Genomic DNA, 22,566 nt, shown 5'->3' with positions numbered 1-22,566 from the left:
TCACTAATAGCAACCGATTGTTCAATGTAAAAGGTGTTGTTTTCATAGATAATCAATTGCTGTAAAGTAGACAATGCATGCAAGGCCCCCCAAACAGTAGGAGCATTAATGTTGATTTCCGAATCAACAACATCAAGAGTATAGCTTTCGTCGACACCATATTGCAAATCAGCATCAAAATCAGTAATGTCAATATTGACGGGAAATCCAAAATGAAGTGGCTTTTGGCCAAACGCAAGGCCTCTCTTGACCACCGGTGGGCCAGGGAATGGGTCGAAGCTGGGAATTGGTTCTTCAAAAGTGGCAGGATACCATTTCAACTTCTTGACTGCATTGACGGTTCTATAGAACGCGTCTTGAATAACGGAATTAGGCTTCTTGACATTAAGATCAAGACCATCCAAGTTGATCTCAATTGGCCCATCACCGTACCAGGAGATGTTTCTGGGGATTGGTAATGGGTTTACCTTGACTGCCGTGGCAACACAGGTAAGTCCCAAGACTTGAAGCAATAAGTTACCAGCCAACATTTGTTAGTTTTGATTGCTGATATAGACCATGGACTTGTGGATGGCTGGCTGGATGGGGGGATATTTGCGGTTGTATTTATACACTGCTATTGGAGAGAAATTCCGAGAGGCGACATACAAATTGATTGAACAATAGGGTTTTAGTGTGTTATCAAAGAAAGAGACAGTAATATTAGTAAACATTTGCTTTTGATAATGGTGCGGATAAAAATGCAACGCAAAATTTATGTTACATTTGATTGTTCTCTCGAGGCACCAAAAACCTGGAGAAGGAATTCGAAACATGGAAGGTGATAGGAGACAGGAATGACAACAAGAGCATTCCCATTGTTCTCGATCGACTTGAATCATTGTAACATCATTGTAACATCGATTGTTATCTGATCAGTGCCATTCGGGTAGCTGCCTCGTTTGAAATTAAAGACTCACCTAAATTCCTAAACAAGATCAACACAAGCCAAAACAAGCAGTCAAGCGCAAAAAATATGAGCCAGGTGAGGAATTTCCCGACGTAATTCCAAACTGTTTACATGTTACAATCTTGATATTTACGACGACAAGTGGGTTTTAGTTGTCACTTGCTGATGTTGCAATCGTGAAGGACCCACCATTTTGTGGGGTTATCAGGGATTTTGATCTTAGGGAAGGGGGGGGGGGGATTAGTCCATCCGAGGACCCTTTGCAAACAATAGATACACTGTGTGATGTGATGTGATGTGATTTTTCTAAGAAAATGACAACATCAGCATGAAAATTGCAACCCAACGAATCTCATCAAATCTATATAGAAAATAAATAAAAAAAAATGCTGTTCTGGATATTTCCGAGAAACCTTCCATAGAAGATCCCAGCATTAAGTGAATAGTTACGACCCTGGCTATAACCGCTGTACTCTAGCAAATCAAAAAGTTAGCGAAAGTAAGCAATAAAATAGAACGGCCCGACTCGCCACGGCTAAAGTTACCCGACATTAATGTACAACAGTATTTCCGGAGGACCCTTACGCATCTCCACGGCTAATAACCGTGAAAAGTGCCGCAATAGCGTGATATAAATTAATATAACGATTTATCACATTTACTCTATAAAATATAAATTCATTTATAACATTTCCATAAAAACCAATCCTTCATGTACAATAATGATGCAAAATAATAAAAAAAATAACAGCGTAAGCAACAACAATAAAAATGTCTAGAAATTGACCCAATCTATAGTAATAATAATAATAATAACAATAATAAAATATCATCTAGAAATGAAAAAAAAACATAAGCAACATTGACTCTGTAGTAAAATTTTTAAGCAACCTCAGTAGGAACTAATCCATTGGCACCAACATTATATTCCCGTAAATAATGGCAAGGCAATTTAACCAAACTGGCAGAACTGGTACTAAAACTTCTGCTACGAGTACTCTTGACCGTAGACAAACTAACCACGGAATTTGTTCTGGAAATAATCACATCCGCAAGGGGTGAAGTTTCGGTAGGAATAACAACCAGTCTATTTAACCAGGGATCATCAACATTTAATGCCTTGATGCATCTAAATAAATGGCGGTAATGACGACGTGGCGATCTAACCTTTTCCGGAGGTGGATTCCACTTGTAATCAGACGAAGACGAATAGCTCACAGAATAACCCATTCCAGTAGAATGATGGTTCTCTTCACCATCGGAATGGTTACCATCTGTTTCATGACGTAATTCTTGATTAAATTCTTCATCATATTCATCATCCTCTTCTTCAAATCCCTCATGCTCCGAGGGAATTACATCTTCGGAAGCTTCCGGAACATGGGTGGGAATTACCGCAAGGTTAGGCACAGAAGCGGAACGCAGAACCGAAGTTTCTGAAACTAATGCAACTGGTGGAGTTACCACGGCAGCTGGTTCTGCTTCAGCTTGTTGTTTAGACAACTTTGATCTCGATAATTTCTCCTTTAATTTAGATAATCTTCCTCTAAATGGATCAGACAGGGATCTTAATCTGCTAGAAATAATCGCGGTCGCTGAGCTAGCACTGGAACTGGTGCTGCTACTGCTACTGCTACTGCCAGAAGATTGATTTCTTCTTCTTCTTCTTGGAATAGTTCTATATTTCGGATCAGCACGTTGTTCAACATCTAAAGAAACTCCCATTCCGACACTAATCAGCAAATTCCAGTCGACGAGTTCTTGTGGATTATCAAATTCAAGCAAAAATTGTTCAGATTCCGCTCTCATTCTTAAAACATTCTCCTTCTTGGTATAATCACTGGCTAATCCAATCTTGGCATACTGTAATGAATAAGATCTAACCAACTTTTTCGAGGTTAACAACCCCATTTGTTTACAATACAAGTGAAATTTTAAATCATATTGATTAGTAAAATGTGAGTTAATTCTCTTCAAATAAGAAGAAATCTTTTGATCCAACATATTAGGACGATAGTTGCAAATGGAGGCTTCGAAAATGGCCGGGATTTGGTAAAAATTCAACTGGGTAGAGTTTAATTCCATCAACAAATATTTCCACAGTTTGTGGTTGGATAATTCATAAGGGGTAACACATTCAACCTTACGGGCAACTACTCCTATTTTGTATACTGTGGGGGTATATGCAGGGGGGCGTACACTAACATTAGTAATCGCAAAATTTTCTGGACCGCAGGAGGGTAAAAAAGATTGCACTGGGAATTTGGGACAGCCGCCTGGTGGTAATGTGTCGTAGGCAGGCGGGAACACTGGTACAGGTTCTATGAGTTGCAAGTATTCATCTTGACTGGAACTGTAAAAGTCATTGGAGGTGATTGATAATACAGGTGAGGGGGAAGGGGAAGGTGGTGAACTACTTAATTCGGCAGCAAGGGACAAATCACATGATGAAGCAGACAATGAAGAAGTTCCTGATGAAATACTCAATCTATGATCTGATTCCAGTGACAGTGACAGTGGCAGTGGCAGTGGCAGTACTTCTGGCACATGTTCTATTTGTTGTTGTTGTTGTTGCTGCTGCTGTTGCTTTTGTTTACCTTGTTGATTCAATGAAATCGGTATCAATGGTTGGATGTTAATAGTGGCTGGGCGTGTAGTATTGGAGTAGACATATGGGCTTGGTTGATGATCTACTTCAGTAATCATAATGACATCTGAAAATTGAAGCTCGTTTACAAAAACTTAAACAGAGGCGATAATATGAAAGTGAAAAAGAGCAAAAGGCAAACTTAAAATAGTTTTTCTACAAATTTGTGAATAGTTGATTAGTTAAGTATTCACCGTTGCTTAGTTTAGGGGTAATAATCTATTCTGACAAAAAAAAATATTTTTTATTGTGTCAAAATGGCAGCAAATTGCAATTAGATATAACCTAAAAAATAAAAAAAAAGAAAAAAAAAAAGAAATTGTGATCTAGTACGTCAACAAAATTATAATAGCGGTTTTTTTTTGTTTGAACGTACGACCGACACACCCGGAAGCTTATCTCCATGGAAAAGATATGAGCCATTTTTACTACCGAGGTATTTCTGGGGTTACTTTATCACTCATAGCCCTGGCAAATCTTCTAACCAGTAATGAACATGCATAGGTATCTGAATCAAAGGGGAGAAGGAAATTTCAAGTTTCCTAACTTGGGTTCTTTTTTTCTTTACTGTGGTGGATTTCCGGGATTAATTTTCTTTTTTTTTTTATTTTATTTTTGTCGAAACAAAAAAAAAAAGTGGGACCTCTTTCACCTTCTCAGTGCGATAAGCGGTTATCTTTCCCATGGGGTGGGAAATACACCCAACGAAAACTAGAAAATATTACGAAATGAAACAAAGTAGAATGATGTCAACCACAACATGTCTCCTTTTTTCAAGTCATTCACGTAAACCATGTTGCCAATTTTTGCATCTACTAGCCCATCAGGGAACGGTTTCTTTTTTTTTTTCTCTCTCATGCATCACTATATTTATCACCAGTCACAAAATAAGAGCACGTGAGAGACTTTTCACTACCGATTTAGGAAGGCTAATTAAATTGGTCACAATACCTATGATCCAGGTTACAATATTTCTTAATTATCAGTAAACAACACAACTTGCCAGCACAACATTAATTATAACCAATTAGAGTTTTTGCGACTAATGTGGGATTAACCTCATCTAACATATACGACGGACATGAGGGGTATAACCAAAACACAGCACCGAATCGAGAGAAGATTTAGGGGAACTACCTCCAAAATAGTCCTTTCTCCCACAAAATAAAAAAGAACTTTTGTAAAAAAATACGACACACTTTTTTTTTTTGGTATGTTTTTGCGTTCCATTTGCCTGTGTTGGAAGGCCCATTCATACTTGCGAAAAACCCCTCCTTCCAACTTTCCCCACCTCTCATGAAAAACTTCCGGCACCACTTCTCTTTTGAAGTAAAACCTTGTGCTTGTGACGTTTTTGAATTAGATCCCCTCATCAAAAATCGAAGCAGCCAGGGATCATATTTCAACAAGGTTGTAAACCAGGTCGGTTTTAAGGATACTGTGTATGTGCGCGTGCGTGGTTTGCAAACTGGCCACAAAAGTATAAAGTCGATCTATATTAGGAAAATTTACCGCCACACCGGCTGTAAATTTCTGCCAGCGAATATTTCCCACCGAAAAAAAAAAAAGACAAGCCGTCCCCAGGAGATCTACCTACGAAAACCGATGACCACGATCGCTGGGTTAATGAATTTATGTCGGCAATTTCTGATGCATTTCGCCCTGGCTGCCTTTTTATTCCATCGCTTATTTTTCTTGGTTATCATTCCTTTCTGAAATCGGAGAGGATGGGGGAAATGCGACCCGTATCTAACCGGTAACGCGGGATTCGCAATCCACTTGGAAACACCGGTTTGAGCAGGATGTACAATCGGTACTAACTAAAGCAGACTAAGGGCTTATCATTAGATTTCCGGGACATATTAATTAAATTGGGTCGCGAAATCGATCCATAAAACAATGGCGCATTGTTCGTAAGTTTCAGATTTAGCGTCTGCAAGTAATTTCCATTGGCCTTATTTCCTATTGGGTGTATTGCTGTCAGTGCCACGAAAAATTTATATCCCGGTGGCTAGTACGATACTAGCCTTATCAATTCCAACATAACACGTCCATTGGCATGACAACGGAGTAAAATAGCCAAAGTTGGAGTTGTAGATCTACGTTCTTTGCGAGAACAATATAATGTAAAACAGTTGTTCCCTCGATAACTATGACAACCGTGCACGTCTGTGATTGCCCCACTTGCGTTTCAGAAGATAACCGTTTGTGGCTTAAGTTTCACCATTTTAAGATATAGTTGCCAAAAATATTGCGCTCTCTAATCATAACCTCATGCAATTTATAAACCCTTAATCAGCTCATTATTCCTAGATGCAACACGCTACCACAGCACATTTGCAAAATCAAGCAAGTATAGTATCGTAAGAGACGGATTAATCACTGGAAGACCATTGGATTGTCAAGTTTTAGTTGTGTTACAGTTCCAAGGTTACCACCCACCCCTACACACCCACAAAAACTAGCATTGGAAGGAGATGTGATTGCAACCCCACCAAATTTACTACTTCAAGCTCCACAAGTAACCTCTCTTCCATCGCTTTGCCTAATAGAGCGAATCAAGATTAATTTGAATTTGAAAAAAAACTCCTTTTTCAAACTTAGAGAATCTAGCAGAAGGCTGAATATCTGAACATCTATATTTCTATTCAAAGTCTATGCTAACTATTTACATGCACACCTTATAACTTTTCTAAACCAACGTCTGCTCGCTTATCTTCATATTTCAACTTTGCCTCTTCACGTTTAATATGAAACAATCTCTTTTGGAATGCCTGGATCATAATATCACTCACCTGAGGAGCAAACATAAAACTCAAGCGATCATACAAGGGATTTCTAAACTTGTAAACCAATTGAAAATCAATCTTACACTTGTTTTTATTACCATCTACCTCATTGAACTTCCATTTAGTTTCTAAATTCTCAAAAAGATCCAATTCTAAACTGGTTGCTTGGACTAATTCGCCCGGCACACAGTTTAACTTGCATTCAAACCGTTCGTTGATGTCCTTCCAACCTACTTGAAGACCGGCTCTTGAGGGGGTATTTCTCGAGCAACGTTCAGTGATGAATGATTCTTCAACGAAGGGAACGAATTCGTGGTATTTGGCCACATCACTAACTATATCGTATAGTTGTCGAGGTGTGCCGTTCAAAGTCCGAGATATTTCATATGATTGCGGTTTGGAAGAGCCAAAGAAGGTACGCCTAGGAAAGATAGCACTGGTGAGTGGTCGAATGGGAAGAACTGGTCGTATTCTTACAAGCATGTGGTGCGTTTTGTTTGCTAGGTGTGGCTGGGTTAGTTGGTGGTTACCTTGGATCTTGCGATATTTCGAGACAAGGAAAAAAATTAGCATGGAGTTTGCATGAGTTAGTTGCTAATTGGTAGAATAGCGAATAACGAATATCGAATAACAAAGCTACTACAGATGAAGTTTAAGATCCACTTAATATTATACAAATTTTATATTTATTATATGTAAGGTGAGTGTGTTATGGGTTCGTGAAAAATAATTTAGATAGTTTTAGAGAAAACAAATCATATTTATTGAGCACGGGTGTAAACAGCTTGCTTAGAGTGCTTTAAAACTGGGGTGATGATACCATCTTCTTCTAATTGTCTTAAAGCAACACGGGCAAGAGAACCTCCAATCTTTAATCTGTCAACTAAAACGGAAACGGAAACGTATTTGTAAGTTGGGACATCCTTCAAGATTCTGTCGTATTTTTCTTGGTCTAAGATGACAACGTGTTGGGCCTTGTCCTTAACCTTACCCTTATTCCACTTCTTTTTACCCTTCTTACCACCGGCTAAAGCGGCAGCAGCCTTAGCAGCCTTAGTTTGTTGAACCTTTGGAGCCATTCTAAATAGATTGTTAGTATTTACTCTCGATTTAATGTGTGATATGTGGAAAGATAGGTAGGTATCTAGGTAGGTAGCCAGGTAGTCAGCCAACTAGATGGATTGCGTGCAGTAGGATCTGCTTGGAATAGTCATTCATTTAACAATTTGGATAATTTGATAAACTCTTTGGTGGTGATATTGACCCACTTAAGGAACTTGCCCCTTTTACATAAAATTTTTTTTTCACTTTTTAATGTACATAATAATTTGAATGTGACGCTATCCTGATGTTGATTCGATCAAAAGCTCTTTACTGGCACACTCATTTCGTCTAAGGCATGTAGCTGTGGTGGAAATAGACATAGGCATTGTGGTATTACAGTTTGAACTCATTGGTCGATATACACCTCTCAATGGTGGAATTCCAACTAGACGTACTAAATCCTATTGGTTGGATCACTCTTTTTCATTACACTGGTTATGACATTTCTGATACACTCTACTCTATCACACGTTCTTTCACTATATGAACATACTTTTAATTGACGATTCTTACTAATAACAAGAAAAGAGAAAAGAAGAAGAAGAAGAGTTAAAAGTGTATTATAATAAAGTTGGTTAATTTTTTTTTTTCGCTGTACTGTGTGCCCATTGCCATAGTAAAAATTGTTAACTATGAAAATTTTTTTTCTCCCTCGTTTGTTTATATGCAGATTACACCCATTCTTCAACTATACTAACAAGTCACATGACACACCATTTTCCGATGTATGGGAAAAAGGTAAATGTCCCAAATGGACGTGCACGTGATTGGATGCAATTCTAGGGCCGCAACCCTAATGGTTTGTTTACGTCTTCAAAGCAATGCACTAAATTATTGGTTTGTTGGTCACGAGTATACACACACACTCTCTCACACTCAAGTTGTTGATACTTTGGCTGGCCCTACCATACAATACATCTTCAGACAATGGCAAAGAGAGGAGCTGGAGAACAAATCACTCGTGATGATTTCGAAAAGGATCACGAGGCCGGTGATCATGACGATATACCAACATTGGCCATGAAGGCATCCGATGAAGTGTTGGCTACGAGAAAAATATTGAAGCCTAAGCGAAGAATAGACTCTAGTATACTGAATAATATTGGATTCAAGGGGTTTGGTGCATCTGCCGGTAATATACCAGGTAATACCTTTGGATTTACCAAGACTGATACTACTTCTTCCAATGACAAGAATGCAAAAATTAGAGCATTGAATGAACAATTTGTCAATGCAATCAACCAAAAGAACTTGCCTAATTCCATAGTGGATTATACACCAATTGCAGAAAAGTACATCAAGTATTACAAATCTATTACTGAAGGTGTCAGTCTGGTGCCTGCGCCTAAACCACAAGCAACTGCTGATGCACCAGCAAACCCGTTTGCATTCAAGAAAACACACACGCCTGTTGCCGGAGAATCTTCTAGCTTGTTTTCATCCCAACCTAAACCAACCCCTTCTACTGCTGGACAATTCACTGCCCCAACTACCACATCATTCCAATTTGAACCAAAAACAGAAACCAGCAAACCATTTACATTCTCCGCAGGTGCATCTAAACCAGCAGATGCAACTCTGGTTCCGAAATTTGTATTCCCACTGAAGGAACCAGAAACTAAACCACAAGAACCTGCTCCTAAGAAAACCTCCAACGAAGTAATAGACATTGATTCAGAGCCAGAGTCAGATTCAGATTCAGAAGACGACAATATGGAGACATCCAAGCCTGAAATCAAGGTACAAGGTCCTCAATTCACATTGAGTGCCAAACCCTCAACTAAGAATTCTCCATTTACTTTCGATCCAAAGAAGTTGGCCAAAATCAATGCTCCTGATTCCGATGATTCCGACGATGAAGTTGTCATTAAGGGTCCTACTTTCCAATTTAATAAGCCTATTGTAGATAGTGTGTTCAAATTAGGAAAGTCTGACAATGCTGACAAGGAGAAGCCCGCTTTCTCATTTGGCGCAACTGCAAACAAAGAAGTTGCACCTTCCAAACCTGAACCGGCAAATGATAAACCTGCTTTCTCATTCGGATCTAGTGCACAAAAGAGTGATGATAAACCAGCATTTACATTTGGACAAACTGCCGAAAAGAAGGACGACAAACCGGCATTCTCATTTGGACAAACTGCCGAAAAGAAGGACGACAAGCCGGCATTTGCATTTGGACAAACTTCCGAAAAGAAAGATGACAAACCTGCTTTCTCATTCACTCCATCAGAAAAGAAGGAAGATAAGCCAGGACTTTCATTCGGATCAAGTCAAACCACAGATAAACCTTCATTTTCATTCAAGCCAAACAGTGAAGCTAAGCCGTTTTCATTTGGTTCATCTGCACCTGCTGCTAATGACAAACCAGCTGACAAACCAGCATTTTTGTTTGGCTCAACGTCTGCCGCACCTAGTGAAACTAAAGACAACAAGGCTGCTGCATTTTCATTTGGATCCCTGAGCGAAGCTAAACCATTGTTTGGATCAACCACCGAGAATAAGGAAGAAAAGCCAGCAGCGTTTTCATTCGGTGCTAAGCCAGCTGTCTCTTTTGGTGGTGAAGCTCCAAAATTCAATTTCGGAGGTGCTAGTTCTGCATTTGCTAAACCTACCGAGGACAAACAGGAATCTAGCGAAACCACTCAGAAGCCATTGTTTAACTTTGCCTTTAACCCATCTAAAAACGGCAGTCCATTTGGAGGAGCAGCAGCAGCAGCAGCAGCAACCACCAGTTCATCTGCAGGTACAGCAACTGAAGGAGGTGACGATGATAAAGTTCCTGAAGAAGAAACCGGGGGAGATTTCACGCCAGTTGCTCAATTATCATCTGAAAAGATGGAGCACGTTTCCACTGGTGAAGAGGATGAAATAGCCCTTTACACCAAGAGATGTAAGTTGATGGAGTTGGACACCTCCAACACTGAAAACCCATATATCAACAAAGGTGTGGGAGACTTGAAAGTGTTGAAACACAAGGAAACTCAAAAGTCAAGAATTTTAATACGTGCAGATGGTGGATTACGTGTGTTGTTAAACACTGCTATTGCCAAGGGTATCAAGTATGAGAGCATGGGTAATGGATCCTTGGTTAGAATTCCTACCGTTGATGCTGCTGGTAAGTTTGTGACGTTTGTGGTTAAAGTCAAGACCCCTGCTGATGGAAGTGACCTTTTAAAAGCCATTACTGATGTTCAATAATGTATAATTATATAAAGTGCAGAAAAATGTTTATTTAATCATTTTAATCGTATCTATAAATTCATATTCGTAACCGACGTTAACTCCATTATCACCAAGTAAAGTATGCAAAATCTCTTGGTCTGTTCCAAATAATTTATGCTGGATTTTCTTCATGTATCCGAGAACCAATTGGATTATGAATTGTTCATTGTTTTCACTAAGCAAGACGATATCAAGGATGTGGCTCGACAAGTCAAATGAAAACAAATTGGTGCATAGACCTGCCACCAAGGTGGGCAAGTATGCTAATGGTTCAACATTCCGGACTTTGAAATGAGTATACACCCGATCCAACTGGTCCTTGAATGTCAACTCATATTCATAATGGATGTAGTCTGATATCGAGCTGGCGATTATTGGTTGATTTTCTGGTGCAGCCGTAAGATAGGACAACATCATGTTGGGTAACTTCATTTGGAAGATGTGACAAAGAGTAATTAATGTTTTGTACATGCTGCCCTTGTACGTTCGATGCAAAATTGCTGCCAAGTTGGGTAAGCCAGAAATGGCAGCGAGGGTGGAAAGGTCACAGCTAGTTTGATGGTGCCAATAAAGCATGAAGGCAACAATGACCTGGGTAACTTTGTCAATAGGGAGGTGTATCTCGGGGTAAAGGTGTTCCAATTTCTTGGAGATGGTTTGGAAGATGGTAGTCCATTGTGTAAGGGTATAGTTGTGGATACTGCAGTTGAGTTCTGTCTTGAGGCCATGGTTCAACTTCAGAAGTCGTTGTATCAGTTTCTGATGGTTTGGATTTCGTTGACACATATCAACCTCATGCTGTAAACGTTGCGATTGGATAATCCTATCGTGGATCAACCCAACTTCGTGAAAGTAATAATCGCAGAAAGTGTCATTATATTGTGACTTTTTAAGTTGTTGGGACTTCCACCATACTTTGGCTCTAACTTCCTCATCAACACCACGCCAAATGCACTCGTCAATGTTCTTCAACTGAGTGTCCAAAGTCAGCTTGGCTTCCAAATATGGAACCCAGGTTGATATAATATCTTTCTGTCGTTGTTTGTTCAACTTGGCAATGGTTTTCAATCTCCGCTGTTGGAGTTTGGCTTCAGCCGAAATAGCATGGTTTATGAGATTTCCGGCCTGGTGCTGGTGTTTAAGTTTATCATGAGTAGATTTAGGGGGAAGCCATGTAGGGCGTGTATAAGTTTGGTATCTGGTTTGTTGTGGAGGTGTAGGGCGGGTCGGTATCTCGGGCAATGAAGGCGACTTAGGAGGAAGCCTAGGTAAGGAGCAACTTGGTTTCGACAAGGCTGGCATGGAAACATTGACCTTTTTGAAATCAGCAAGGATCTTGCTATGTTCAAGGAACTCATCGCATATTCTCGCCGATTCTGATTTGAATGCAAGCTCTAGTTGCATGTTGTCTGCTTCTCCCCAGTCATCTGAGGAAAGACTCTCACTGGAACTGAATACACTTGATGCTGCTGTGGATGTTGTCGATGCGGTGCATGTCAGGAAACGAGGGCAGGGGATATTGAAAAGACTATCCATGGGATCTATTAGTTCGTCTTTAGTGTCAACATAAACCAGCTGGCGAGGAAGTGAGTTAAACTGGGAGGATATGGTGTGGTTTATGTTTAGCTTGCGGAGTTTCAACCGCTGAGATGGGGTAAGATTTGCCGGGAGTGGGTTGACTTGGATGGTGTATTTGTCGTAGGGCATTGGTTTTCGCGGCATAAACTGGGGATGCGCAAATGTTTCCGATAATGAGATTTCTTCGAGGCAGTCGTCGTTAATCATCTTGGATGATTGAAGTGGATGAAGAGAAGGTCAAGTAGAACAAAGAAACAGGAGGATTTATATCGTTTATATGGAATATGAAACGACTATTTCTTTAGGTGGCTCGAGTAATAAAATTATTAAAAAATATGAAACCGTAAATAACCGAGACGCGGGAAGCATGTTTTGCTTTTCCCCAAAAAGCGCACAACTAAACAAAGCTAAATTTTTTTTTTTTCATTTCATGTCAAGGGGGCATCTAACCAGGCGTAATTATTCCATTTTCGTTAGATTAGATTGTTAATGTTGCTCAAGTGGCATACACTTGCATCTGCCTAGCTTTTTCATGGAGTTTTCTCCAAGATCAAAGCTATATACTTTGTCGTGCATTGTTCTTTGGCTCTTTTGTTGACAGGCCCCTTTCGCTAATTAGACTGCGCGACAGTCATAAAAATATTTCGCTGTGTAGACGACGCGTCTAAATTGAGGTGTGGCATGCAGGAAGAATATATGCCCATTTGCCATGGTTCATACCCAATTCAAACGTAGGTACAGATTCTTATCTATCACAGGAGTTATGTTGTGATTCTCTGCGTAGATGCAATTTGCGGAGTAAGCGCTCCTTTCACAGTCTAGATTTCTCTATAGCCGTAAACTGTAGGTGCGTCACTTTACAACAGTTGTGTAATTGAAGATCCTCTTGTGCATCTGCTGCATTATGACGTACATGCACCTCCTTCAACTACAACCGCAAACAATGAGATGAGTGAAATTCATCAACACTTTAGTGTGTTTATTGCAGATTCATGTTGGATAATGTCGCCCAGCATAAAATGTAACCATGTACAACCCTCCCTCAATGATCTTGTAATTATAATTCCTCTTTACGTACAAAATTGAAAGGCGGCAGCCAAGGCTATGTGAAATCCCCATTTAAATTCTTCCATTTATACTATTTATATACAAGATACAATTACATTAGAGTCCAAGAATTATATACATCTAGACAAAATTACTTTTGATCTTTATCCTTTGGTTGCTCCATGTTGAAGAATTTGCCCAAGAACTTGCCAATTCTATCTAACTTGTTAGGATGTAAATCCTTCTCATCGAAAGTTTCCGCTGCTGCTGCTGCTTCTGCGTCTTCCTTATCTTGAGCTTCTTCATCTTCGGCCCGTTTCAAATGAGTTCTCTTGGCAGTCTTGTCATTAAATGCATCGGCCAATGCCTCTAATAATGCAGTTTGGGTGGCAGTTTCTGGAACTAACGTCTTGACATTCAATATCACATCCAAATTACCCCTGTTATCCATGTTTCTATTGATTGGTACCCCCAAGTTAGGAATACTCAATTTTCTGCCGCTCTGAACACCTGGTCTAACCTTTAATCTAACATTGGATCCATCCAAGGTTGGAACAATAATTTCCCCACCTAAAGCGGCAGTGGTCATCAAGATGTTTTCATCAATGACTAAATCATTACCACTACGTTTGAACTTAGGGTCTTTACGGACATTGACACGGATAATCAAGTCACCTTTACGGGTACGGTTGTATGCATCTTTGGTGATGAATGGTGCATCACCTTCTCCTGGAACACGCACACGCAGGCCGTCTTGAATACCAGCTGGTAAATCGACAGAGCTTGATTTAGGAACTTCACGAACACCTTGACCATGACAAGTGCCACATTCATCCTTCTTGGCAATGGTTACACCGGCTCCTTGACAAGTATTACATGTAGAAGACATTTGGAACCCACCTAATATGTGGGTAGTTTGTCCTGAACCATGACATGTAGGACATGTTGACTTTTTAGCCCCCTTCTTTAACCCTTCACCGGAACATGTATTACATGTATCCACCGCCTTGTAATTTATGGTAACTTTTGTTCCAAAGATGGCATCTTTGAAAGAAATTGACTTCAACACTTCAATGTTATCACCAACATGTTCAGTAACAAATTGGGCGCCGCCACGAGCACCTCCTTGGCCAGCTCTGCCACCCATAAATGCCCCTCTAAACAAATCTTCAAAATCAAATCCCATTCCTGCAAATGGATTTCCCTGAGCCCCACCTTGACCCCCACCAAATCCACCAAAAGGATTACCTTGACCAGCATAAGGGTTGGCATTACCATTAGCATCAAAGGCCAGGGCACCAAATTGATCGTATTGTGCACGCTTTTCCTTGTCTCTAAGTAATTCATACGATTCTTGAATCTTGTGGAATCGTTTCTCGGCATCCTTTTCTTTGTTCACATCAGGATGGTACTTCTTGACAAGATCGACATAGGCTCGTTTAATTGCCGCTTGATCCGCCAGCTTAGATATCCCTAAAGTAGCATACGGATCGAAGTTGAGTGCAAGTAATGGTCTAGATGAATGGAATGACCGGATGAATTGTCTATTAAGTCTAGTAATTATCGTTGGTCTCATTATTGAATCATTGAATAAAACTAGGATGAGGATTATTGCAACAGAAATTTCCAGAAGAAAAATTTAAATGGGTCAAAAAAAAAAAAAAAAAAATTTCACAGGCGTCACGTGCATTGGAATGACTGTATGGTGCTACCACTTGCTTTGACTGCGTTCAGGTAAATGTATTTTAATGGGTTGGCTAACATGTGATTCCCGGGTTAGGAACCTAGGGTTTCTGCAAGTAGTGGAAAGCACGGTTTCTATAGACCAATGAAGCTTTGACCATAGGCTAATCTACCCATGGTGTTTGTTTTTACCTGTGTATCAATCACCTAGCAAGCTTTTAGTATTCGGATCAGATAACCACAAGATCCTCTTTAAATTGACACATAAATAGCATGCATTCAAAGCTACAGGCCGTACCTTTTAGTTTAGGCAGTATGTGATGGTGTATTAAGTCTGTATCCGTTAGAACAGCGACAATGGTGTTTCCTGTGCTTTGTTCAAAATTGGTATTCTGAGCTGACCTCCGTAGATCTTGGGGTTTAATACACGAGTGTTTGCTTATGACGCACGAGTATTTGAGTATGACGCACGAGTGTTTGTGTATGGCGCACGAGTGTTCGATTATGACGCATAAGTGTTCAGTTTGCGCGCAGACCATTCAGATTTGCGCAAGAGTGTTTAGATTTGCAGAAAAGTATTCAGCGTTGGCGCAGAGTGTTCAGCTTTGCGCCGTGGTGTTTAATTTCCCACTGGATATTCAGTTTATCTCAATGGTCTCTAACAACATAAGGTTCGTTCGTAAAGTAGGAGCGTCGTATGTATGTATAAACAGAGATAAGTTTACGCTAGTGGTCCCAATAATCAATTGTACATGTCTTATTAATCTCGATTAACACACACTTTAATAATCTTGCCAAAACTCAAACACAGCTTTGAAGAATCTGCAACCCATCCCCACATCTTTATACCCACACATTCCTCTAATGCTATGCATACTTAAAATAGGTAATCCTACATCAACAATAATCCTAGCACCATTGATTCCACGACACCCATTGCTCATGATTGGCCCGATTGTTCCTCCTGATCGCGAATCGTTTCTTATATGAAATTGCTGAAGCTTTATTCCCGGTAAATGGGTCATTATTTGCTGAAGAAAAACATAAGATGGTGAATCACTAAGTACGTGAAAGTTGGAATCTAACTTTATGCATGGCCCGGTATTGGGAAATGGTGCGTGGTTTTTAAGGTAGACTGACTGGAAGTTAGGATTGAGCGCATGTGTTACATCACTTGAGATTATAACCGTATTCGTGGTAAGTTGTGCCAATGATTCGGTGACGGTATGGCTTCGGCTCGATACTATCGATTTGAAAGTATCAATGAGTAATCCACCACCTGCACCAGTACGCGTGGCACTACCTATTTCTTCATTGTTGGCGAGGTATACTCCAGCGAGTCCTTCGTATGTCGATATATCGAGTTTTTGATAGAATTTCTGACTGAATTCAATAAGACCGTAGATGGCACTGTATGAACAGAGTCTATCGTCGAGACTCGGCAGAAATATGAACTCGTTGGATAAACCACCCCGTTGTGCTGGTTGGACGTCATCTAATTGCAAGTCAATATCTACAACTGATGATATTGGAACATCTGCCAATTTGCAAATGTATCGAAGCAAACTTAATGAATGACGTCCATAAAATTTACTATTTTTCTCTTCTTCGCTAGCAGGTTCTTTTTCTTCTTCTTCGGAGAGGTATCCCATCACAGGAACCATTTTTGTTTGTTTATTGTACTGATCAACTTCACCAAAATGAGGAGCTAGCGAAGGGATGGTTCCAATTGGATGCGGGAAAGAACTGATCAATTTCCGAACAATCTTTCCATCGGATTGCCTAACAAGTATCGACCCAGCAAGACCCAAGTCCCGATTAAGCCAAAGCTTGTTCAAGCTTCCGGAATAAGGTGCAACGCCGAGAGTTTCATATCCTTCTGTAGTACCAGATAATGATCCTCGTGGGTTGAGCTTGACAGTTAGGGCATCAACATGGCATCCAACAAAACAACTACCGTTTTCTGGTTTCCACTTACCTCCAACTATGAATGCCACCAAGCATTGATCATCACGAGAAGTGAAGTAGTAGCCAGGAGGGAGGTCATCGACAGTTTCGGTTTGAGGAATGAATGTGAATCCATTGTTCTCAAGAAGGGACTTAAAGTGAGTAATCACATGATAAGTGGTTGGGCTTTCGTTCAAGAATTCCATAAAGTGGCTGGCGTAAGCATCATAGTAGTCTTGATACCGGTCATGGGGCGCTGGCGGAGCTGGTGGAGGTAACAAAGGAGATGATGCGAATTCCGACTCTGATGGAGTTTCAATGGAACTGATTGACGTTGTGCTATGTTTTCTTGAATGCATTGGTGGTTGCTGGTGGTGGTTATCATATGAGATAAGTTGAAATTGTTATCCCCCCACACATAAATTGCGAAAAATGGTGGAGGGATTCACAAAATGTCACATGACTCGTGGTCACCTGACAGGACGCGTATATTATCAAAAAACTGCCAGTCAACTTTATCAATATTTACAACCCACTACTTTCTTCAAAGCAACCATGGAAGCGTCTACAATCACAGTGCATTGGCATAACGACAATCAACCAATCTATGCCATAGACTTCCAACCAGGCTCAACTCCAAGATTAGTCACAGGTGGTGGTGATAACAATATCCGAATGTGGAATCTAACCACCAATTCTGGATCAGGCGAAGTCAACAACCAGTCGGTGGAATATCTCAGTACACTTCGCAAACATACCCAGGCAGTTAATTTGGTTCGTTTTAGTCCTGACGGAACCTTGCTTGCTCTGGCAGGTGATGATGGAACCTTGATGCTTTGGCGATTGTGTGATGGAATTGTCAAGGACTTTGGTGCTGACGAAGATGAAGACGACGACGATATTAAAGAAAGCTGGAAAGTAGTGGCCCAATTTCGTCTGGGCACTTCTGAAATTATGGATGTTTGTTGGAGTCCGTGCGGGAAATATTTAGTCAGTGGATCCATGGACAATACTGTTAGAGTGTATCAATTGTCCATAGGCAACGATGCTGATAAAGTCACGGGGAAGTTGATCCAGTCCTTGAAACTGCATAGTCATTATATCCAAGGGGTTTACTGGGACCCCCTTGATGAATACATTGTCAGTCAATCAGCAGATCGGTCTGTTAATGTCTACAAAATTATTCGCAAACATTCAGCCATAACTGATATCAAATTACTCCATAAGTTTTCTAAATATAATGGAGTCAATCTCTATCATCCAGAATCACTCCAATCGTTCTTTAGGCGGTTGACTTTCAGTCCCGATGGAAGCCTTCTTATAACACCTGCAGGAATTGAAGGCGAGTCCGATAACAGTAACAATGTGGTTTACGTATATACCAGAGCCAGTATAGCACATGCTCCGGTGTTGAAGATTGCCGGGTTGTCAAAGCCTGCAATAGCTGTTGCATTCCATCCTTATAAGTTCCAAGGTGAGAGTAGAGCAGTTAAGTTGGAGTATCACATGGTGTTTGCGGTAGCTACCCAAGACAGTATAGTGGTATATTCAACGGACGAATTTAAACCGTTGGGATACGTGTCTAACTTACATTATAGTACTATTACTGATTTGAGATGGGATGTACAAGGACTGAGATTGGTTGTTTGTTCGACAGATGGATTCTGCTCGGTTATCAAGTTTGATCAAGGCATATTTGGTGAGAGATACATTGAGCCGATACCGTTGACTCAGCCAGTACAGGGAGATGCTTCATTTGCAGACGCGCCCAATGTTATTATAGAAGATGTTCCAACACCAAAAACAGTCCCAAGCTCGCCTGCTCCTGAGGCTGCGACTGCGACTGCGACTGCACCGGCTCCTCTGGAACCCACCATAGATACATTCTTCCCTAAGAAACAAAAAAAGAGGATAACACCAACGCTTGTATCATAATTATACATATATACATAAATGCACATTCTATAAATCAATTTCATTTCTTAACTGCTTTTCTAATCTCTTTCTCGCATTAGCAATCATCTGTTGTTTTCTTTGAAGAAGAGTTTGACCTTCGTACCCGGAATCAACATCAACATTATACTTTTCCAACAAATTAACTGGCTTGCCAGAAACTGCTTTTGTTGAATTTGAACTTGATGAGCCAGTTTCCGGTTCAGCTGGGGGAGCTGGTGAAGGAGTGTACCCTGGTGGGAATGGCAAATCGCCCAACTCCATATATCTTTCCACTGTCAACTCTACCGATCCGGTATTTTCTAAATCGTACCTGATTTGTTCACGAGTCAAGCCAGGTGCGATAGTTTGGACAACTTCGATCATTGAATCGGTCACTGGTCTTCTATTTCTACGCTGGGAACTGGTGGTGGTTGTGGCGGATGCATTAGCTGACGTGGTCGCGGCTGTAGATCTTGATGCAGTTGGTGGAATATCAAACTCGTTAGTTTGTGGAATAGGTGCGATCAACCATCTTAAGAAAAGAAACGCGATAGCTAGAGTTGCTATGAAGATGATGGTGGAGTAGTCCATGGTCTGTTTTTACGACTTGAATGGCGTGGAATAAGAATAGAGAAACAAAATCAACGCTTTTTTTTTCGTTTGACTTTTTGGTAGATGTTGCCATTAGAACGATAAATAATATACACATGTGAAAAAGCACAAGTAATTCTAGCATGACTCGATTAGACAAAGTAATTCGGCCATTACCCAGTAAAGGTCAACTTAAAATCATTGTCTTGGTGCTTCACCTTATACAAAAACCCGGTAATAATTTCATTCTCTTTGCTTCCCAACGCCATAAAGTGACTCTTTAAATGGTTAGCCAACTCAGGCTTTGATATCCTTCCATTGGCTTCTCTCTTCTTGCTTCGTTTAGAAAAGGTCTTTTTCCCAATTTCACTATTTAAAATATCAGAGTTGACGGTTTCTGGTCTGGGCAAATTCAACCCATACTTTTCGTTATATCGCATCAATACTGCGTCATCAAATGCTTCAAAGTCAAGAGGATGGATAGGCTCGCGATCCTGGGGCCCATTGGAATTTATGTGGCGGGCAAGGTAATTCTGCTGGGCTGCTTGAGCTGCTTGGTTCTTGGCCTTTTGTGTGGATTTACCAACATTGGTGCTGTTACCATGGGTGGAACCTCCAGGTATTGTGTTGTGACGGCTCAGTTCTGATTCAGATGCTGACTCTCTGTGGCTTCTAGGGGGCATTGTTATACGGTTATGTGGATGTTGTCTGGATGTTGTGTGGATGTTGATTCAAGATAGCGATGGTAAATACCGCCCGGTTCTAAAATTCAAGTTATGCGGAATGAGGCCGAGGAGCAGAAGTGCGGGTAACCCGAAAGTCACGTGGCAAATATATCCTGTTGTCTTTCCAATCCATACCAAGTGATACGAATGGATGAATGGGTGAAAGGGCTAATCTAGAGTAGTACGCTGGATCTTATTATCATCGTCAAGGTTGGTATTCATTTACGAGTATGGATTGTATACGGAAATAAGCTTCTTTTTTTTTGAACCCTCTTTCTTGGTCGAGAACTGGATATATTATACCAAGAGAAAGTGTTGACCTGGTATTTCATAGAATGTGGAGATGATCTGGTCTTGCGTCATGTCTATAATAGGATGATGGACCTTCTAGACCCTCGTAAGCTGAAGTAATGAGGTCATTTAATTCATATTTGATGCATGTTGCTTTGACACATACCGCGAATCCGCGAAGCACACTAAAAAAAAACAGTAAACTTTTTTTTTATTTACATTTTGCCAACTACAATTGGTGGGTCCTAGATGAGCACTCTATTAAAAACTATCAAATAAATATTAGACTGAGTATATATATATAACCAGAAACGAAATGAAATCATTAAACTATAAACCAACATAAAACCGACTTAACCCTGATAAAAAGCAAACATATCATTAAAGAACCAAAGTCAACGCACCAATACCCGAAAGTAAAATTGCATATTTCAAACTCTTGTAGTTGGCTACTGTAGTCGTGGCCATGCTATGTGCTGTTGGTGTTGGTGTTGTTAAATCTTCAGTTTCTAAAGAAGTGGCTATAGCACTGTTGGATAGGTCGCCAACGGCAACTATTTGTGATGGGCCTGCAGAAACTAGAGTACCATGGTTTTCTTGCTTGTATCCATTCACTGTTGCCCTTCGTAAGTCAGTGAAATATGACGCAGTTGCTGTAGCATATGTGCTTGGTAACGCTGTGCTTATAGATGTGGCTGAGGAGTCAATAACTAACCCTGTCATGTTAAATACAGGTGGTTGTGTAAAATAAGATGTTAATGGGATAATAGGTTTTAGTTTAGAAAAAAAACTGGACAGTTTCCAAAGTTTATATATGGATTTCTGCTGCATGTCAACATTCTGTTTAGAAGTTTAATTATTCCCACTGTAGCTTTGTTTAAAATTTTGGTTTGAAACTGGTTGCTAATAAAATTATTTTTTTCTTTGTTATTAATGTGTCATGTTTTCAAGGGGGTTAACACAACCCTTGTATACTGGGTATATGTCTAGTTGTGAGCAATCATAAGCAACTCTAACATGTCCAGTGTTGTCTCGATAGCTCATGCTCCACAAACTAGCCCGATGTGAGTTAGATCTACTCTATTTCATATGATACACCGGGTTCTGTTCCTATTGGTGTACCTGAATTATTTTTTTGTGTTAATTATGCGACCTGCATTTTTGAACAAAGCCTCGCAGAAAAAATAACACCAGGTGCCCCTTTTCATTATGTACTCACCAGAAAAAAAAATCTAGGAAAAAAAAAAACAAAACATTACATCATATGTCTTCAGTATAATGTTGCACAACAATGCTACACAAAATGGAGAAAATTCCTCTGCAAACAATGAAAGTTTCAGAAAATAGCACATCAAGTGTCACAATCACGCCGCTCCTCGGGAAGTCTTTCGTTAAATAACACTCTTGTGACTTTATATTGGTTAAAGCAATACAGAGCAATAAAACGCGTGTCTTATCCGAATGTTCCTGGTTGTTTATTCTCATTTTGTATTATCTTGTTCCTAATGTAGAGCAGAGTGTAAACCTTCATATGATCTTTTCTACAGATTTACTTCTTTTAGACATTTTGGTAGATCTGCGTCGTATGCAGGTACAGAAAATCAGTTAGTCGATTTCCTTGTTTTGGAGATTCGTGTTATTTTTTTTGCAATCACACATTCCCGTTGTGAACAAAATTTTGACGGGGAGATCATTCAGGAACTTATATCTTTACCTATATCGGAAGTTTTAACCCGATAAACCATTGTTTACTTTTGAATCGAAAGATCGTTATTTAACGAACACGATTCTTGTTTACGTTCGACCTGGTTGGCGTATACCTAGTATTTGGCCACTACTGGTGAATATCTGCGTGTATATACTCTCCGCTTATGATTTTCAATTGTTATATACCCCATATAGGAATAATTAGTTTATTTTTTTAAGAAACAATACGATTTAGCGATCTCATAAATTGGTTGTCATTGCAGCATGTTGAGTGATGCAGCAAGGCCGGAACGGTCAGTTACTTTCCCGGGTAAATTACAACGGCCAATAGTGCAACGGACAATTGGTTTT

General features: G+C 40.1%; 11 protein-coding genes across 11 annotated transcripts; 2 read left to right on the top strand and 9 right to left on the bottom strand. All coding sequences in view use genetic code 12, as the record gives it.

The window, feature by feature from the left end:
* Positions 1-1,831: 1,831 nt before the first annotated feature.
* On the bottom strand, positions 1,832-3,655 carry SPAPADRAFT_50713 (uncharacterized protein; the record flags this gene model as incomplete). Its single annotated transcript, XM_007375338.1, has 1 exon — positions 1,832-3,655. The coding sequence occupies one exon, from the start codon at positions 3,653-3,655 to the stop codon at positions 1,832-1,834; it is 1,824 nt and encodes a 607-aa protein (XP_007375400.1).
* A 2,563-nt stretch (positions 3,656-6,218) lies between these two features.
* Positions 6,219-6,906, bottom strand: SPAPADRAFT_61207 (ubiquinone-binding protein; the record flags this gene model as incomplete). Its single annotated transcript, XM_007375337.1, has 1 exon — positions 6,219-6,906. The coding sequence occupies one exon, from the start codon at positions 6,866-6,868 to the stop codon at positions 6,278-6,280; it is 591 nt and encodes a 196-aa protein (XP_007375399.1).
* A 240-nt stretch (positions 6,907-7,146) lies between these two features.
* Positions 7,147-7,464, bottom strand: RPS25B (40S ribosomal protein eS25; the record flags this gene model as incomplete). The annotated part of the gene is made up of 1 exon (XM_007375336.1): positions 7,147-7,464. The coding sequence occupies one exon, from the start codon at positions 7,462-7,464 to the stop codon at positions 7,147-7,149; it is 318 nt and encodes a 105-aa protein (XP_007375398.1).
* A 657-nt stretch (positions 7,465-8,121) lies between these two features.
* On the top strand, positions 8,122-12,555 carry SPAPADRAFT_71614 (nucleoporin; the record flags this gene model as incomplete). Its single annotated transcript, XM_007375334.1, has 2 exons — positions 8,122-8,227; positions 8,439-12,555. The coding sequence occupies 2 exons, from the start codon at positions 8,122-8,124 to the stop codon at positions 10,685-10,687; spliced, it is 2,355 nt and encodes a 784-aa protein (XP_007375396.1).
* Positions 9,192-12,516, bottom strand: SPAPADRAFT_61205 (uncharacterized protein; the record flags this gene model as incomplete). The annotated part of the gene is made up of 1 exon (XM_007375335.1): positions 9,192-12,516. One exon carries the CDS (start codon positions 12,416-12,418, stop codon positions 10,718-10,720), a length of 1,701 nt encoding a protein of 566 aa, XP_007375397.1.
* A 718-nt stretch (positions 12,556-13,273) lies between the features above and the next one.
* Positions 13,274-14,928, bottom strand: MDJ1 (Mdj1p; the record flags this gene model as incomplete). The annotated part of the gene is made up of 1 exon (XM_007375333.1): positions 13,274-14,928. The coding sequence occupies one exon, from the start codon at positions 14,910-14,912 to the stop codon at positions 13,488-13,490; it is 1,425 nt and encodes a 474-aa protein (XP_007375395.1).
* Positions 14,929-15,606: 678 nt separating this feature from the next.
* LAP4 (Lap4p) lies at positions 15,607-17,475 on the bottom strand (the record flags this gene model as incomplete). The annotated part of the gene is made up of 1 exon (XM_007375332.1): positions 15,607-17,475. The coding sequence occupies one exon, from the start codon at positions 17,323-17,325 to the stop codon at positions 15,802-15,804; it is 1,524 nt and encodes a 507-aa protein (XP_007375394.1).
* A 27-nt stretch (positions 17,476-17,502) lies between these two features.
* On the top strand, positions 17,503-18,932 carry CAC2 (Cac2p; the record flags this gene model as incomplete). Its single annotated transcript, XM_007375331.1, has 1 exon — positions 17,503-18,932. A coding segment is annotated over one exon (649 nt), but the record flags the coding sequence as incomplete, so codon positions are not given.
* SPAPADRAFT_61200 (uncharacterized protein) lies at positions 18,874-19,517 on the bottom strand (the record flags this gene model as incomplete). Its single annotated transcript, XM_007375330.1, has 1 exon — positions 18,874-19,517. One exon carries the CDS (start codon positions 19,490-19,492, stop codon positions 18,929-18,931), a length of 564 nt encoding a protein of 187 aa, XP_007375392.1.
* A 54-nt stretch (positions 19,518-19,571) lies between these two features.
* On the bottom strand, positions 19,572-20,665 carry SPAPADRAFT_61198 (uncharacterized protein; the record flags this gene model as incomplete). Its single annotated transcript, XM_007375329.1, has 1 exon — positions 19,572-20,665. The coding sequence occupies one exon, from the start codon at positions 20,173-20,175 to the stop codon at positions 19,666-19,668; it is 510 nt and encodes a 169-aa protein (XP_007375391.1).
* An 87-nt stretch (positions 20,666-20,752) lies between these two features.
* SPAPADRAFT_61195 (uncharacterized protein) lies at positions 20,753-21,543 on the bottom strand (the record flags this gene model as incomplete). The annotated part of the gene is made up of 1 exon (XM_007375328.1): positions 20,753-21,543. The coding sequence occupies one exon, from the start codon at positions 21,229-21,231 to the stop codon at positions 20,890-20,892; it is 342 nt and encodes a 113-aa protein (XP_007375390.1).
* Between the last annotated feature and the right edge of the window lie 1,023 nt (positions 21,544-22,566).

The sequence above is a fragment of the Spathaspora passalidarum genome (assembly GCF_000223485.1).
Source record: "Spathaspora passalidarum NRRL Y-27907 unplaced genomic scaffold SPAPAscaffold_4, whole genome shotgun sequence".
Taxonomy (NCBI): domain Eukaryota; kingdom Fungi; phylum Ascomycota; class Pichiomycetes; order Serinales; family Debaryomycetaceae; genus Spathaspora; species Spathaspora passalidarum.
The sequence above is the reverse complement of the archived record's forward strand: the minus strand, read 5'-3'. Positions and strand labels throughout refer to the sequence as shown.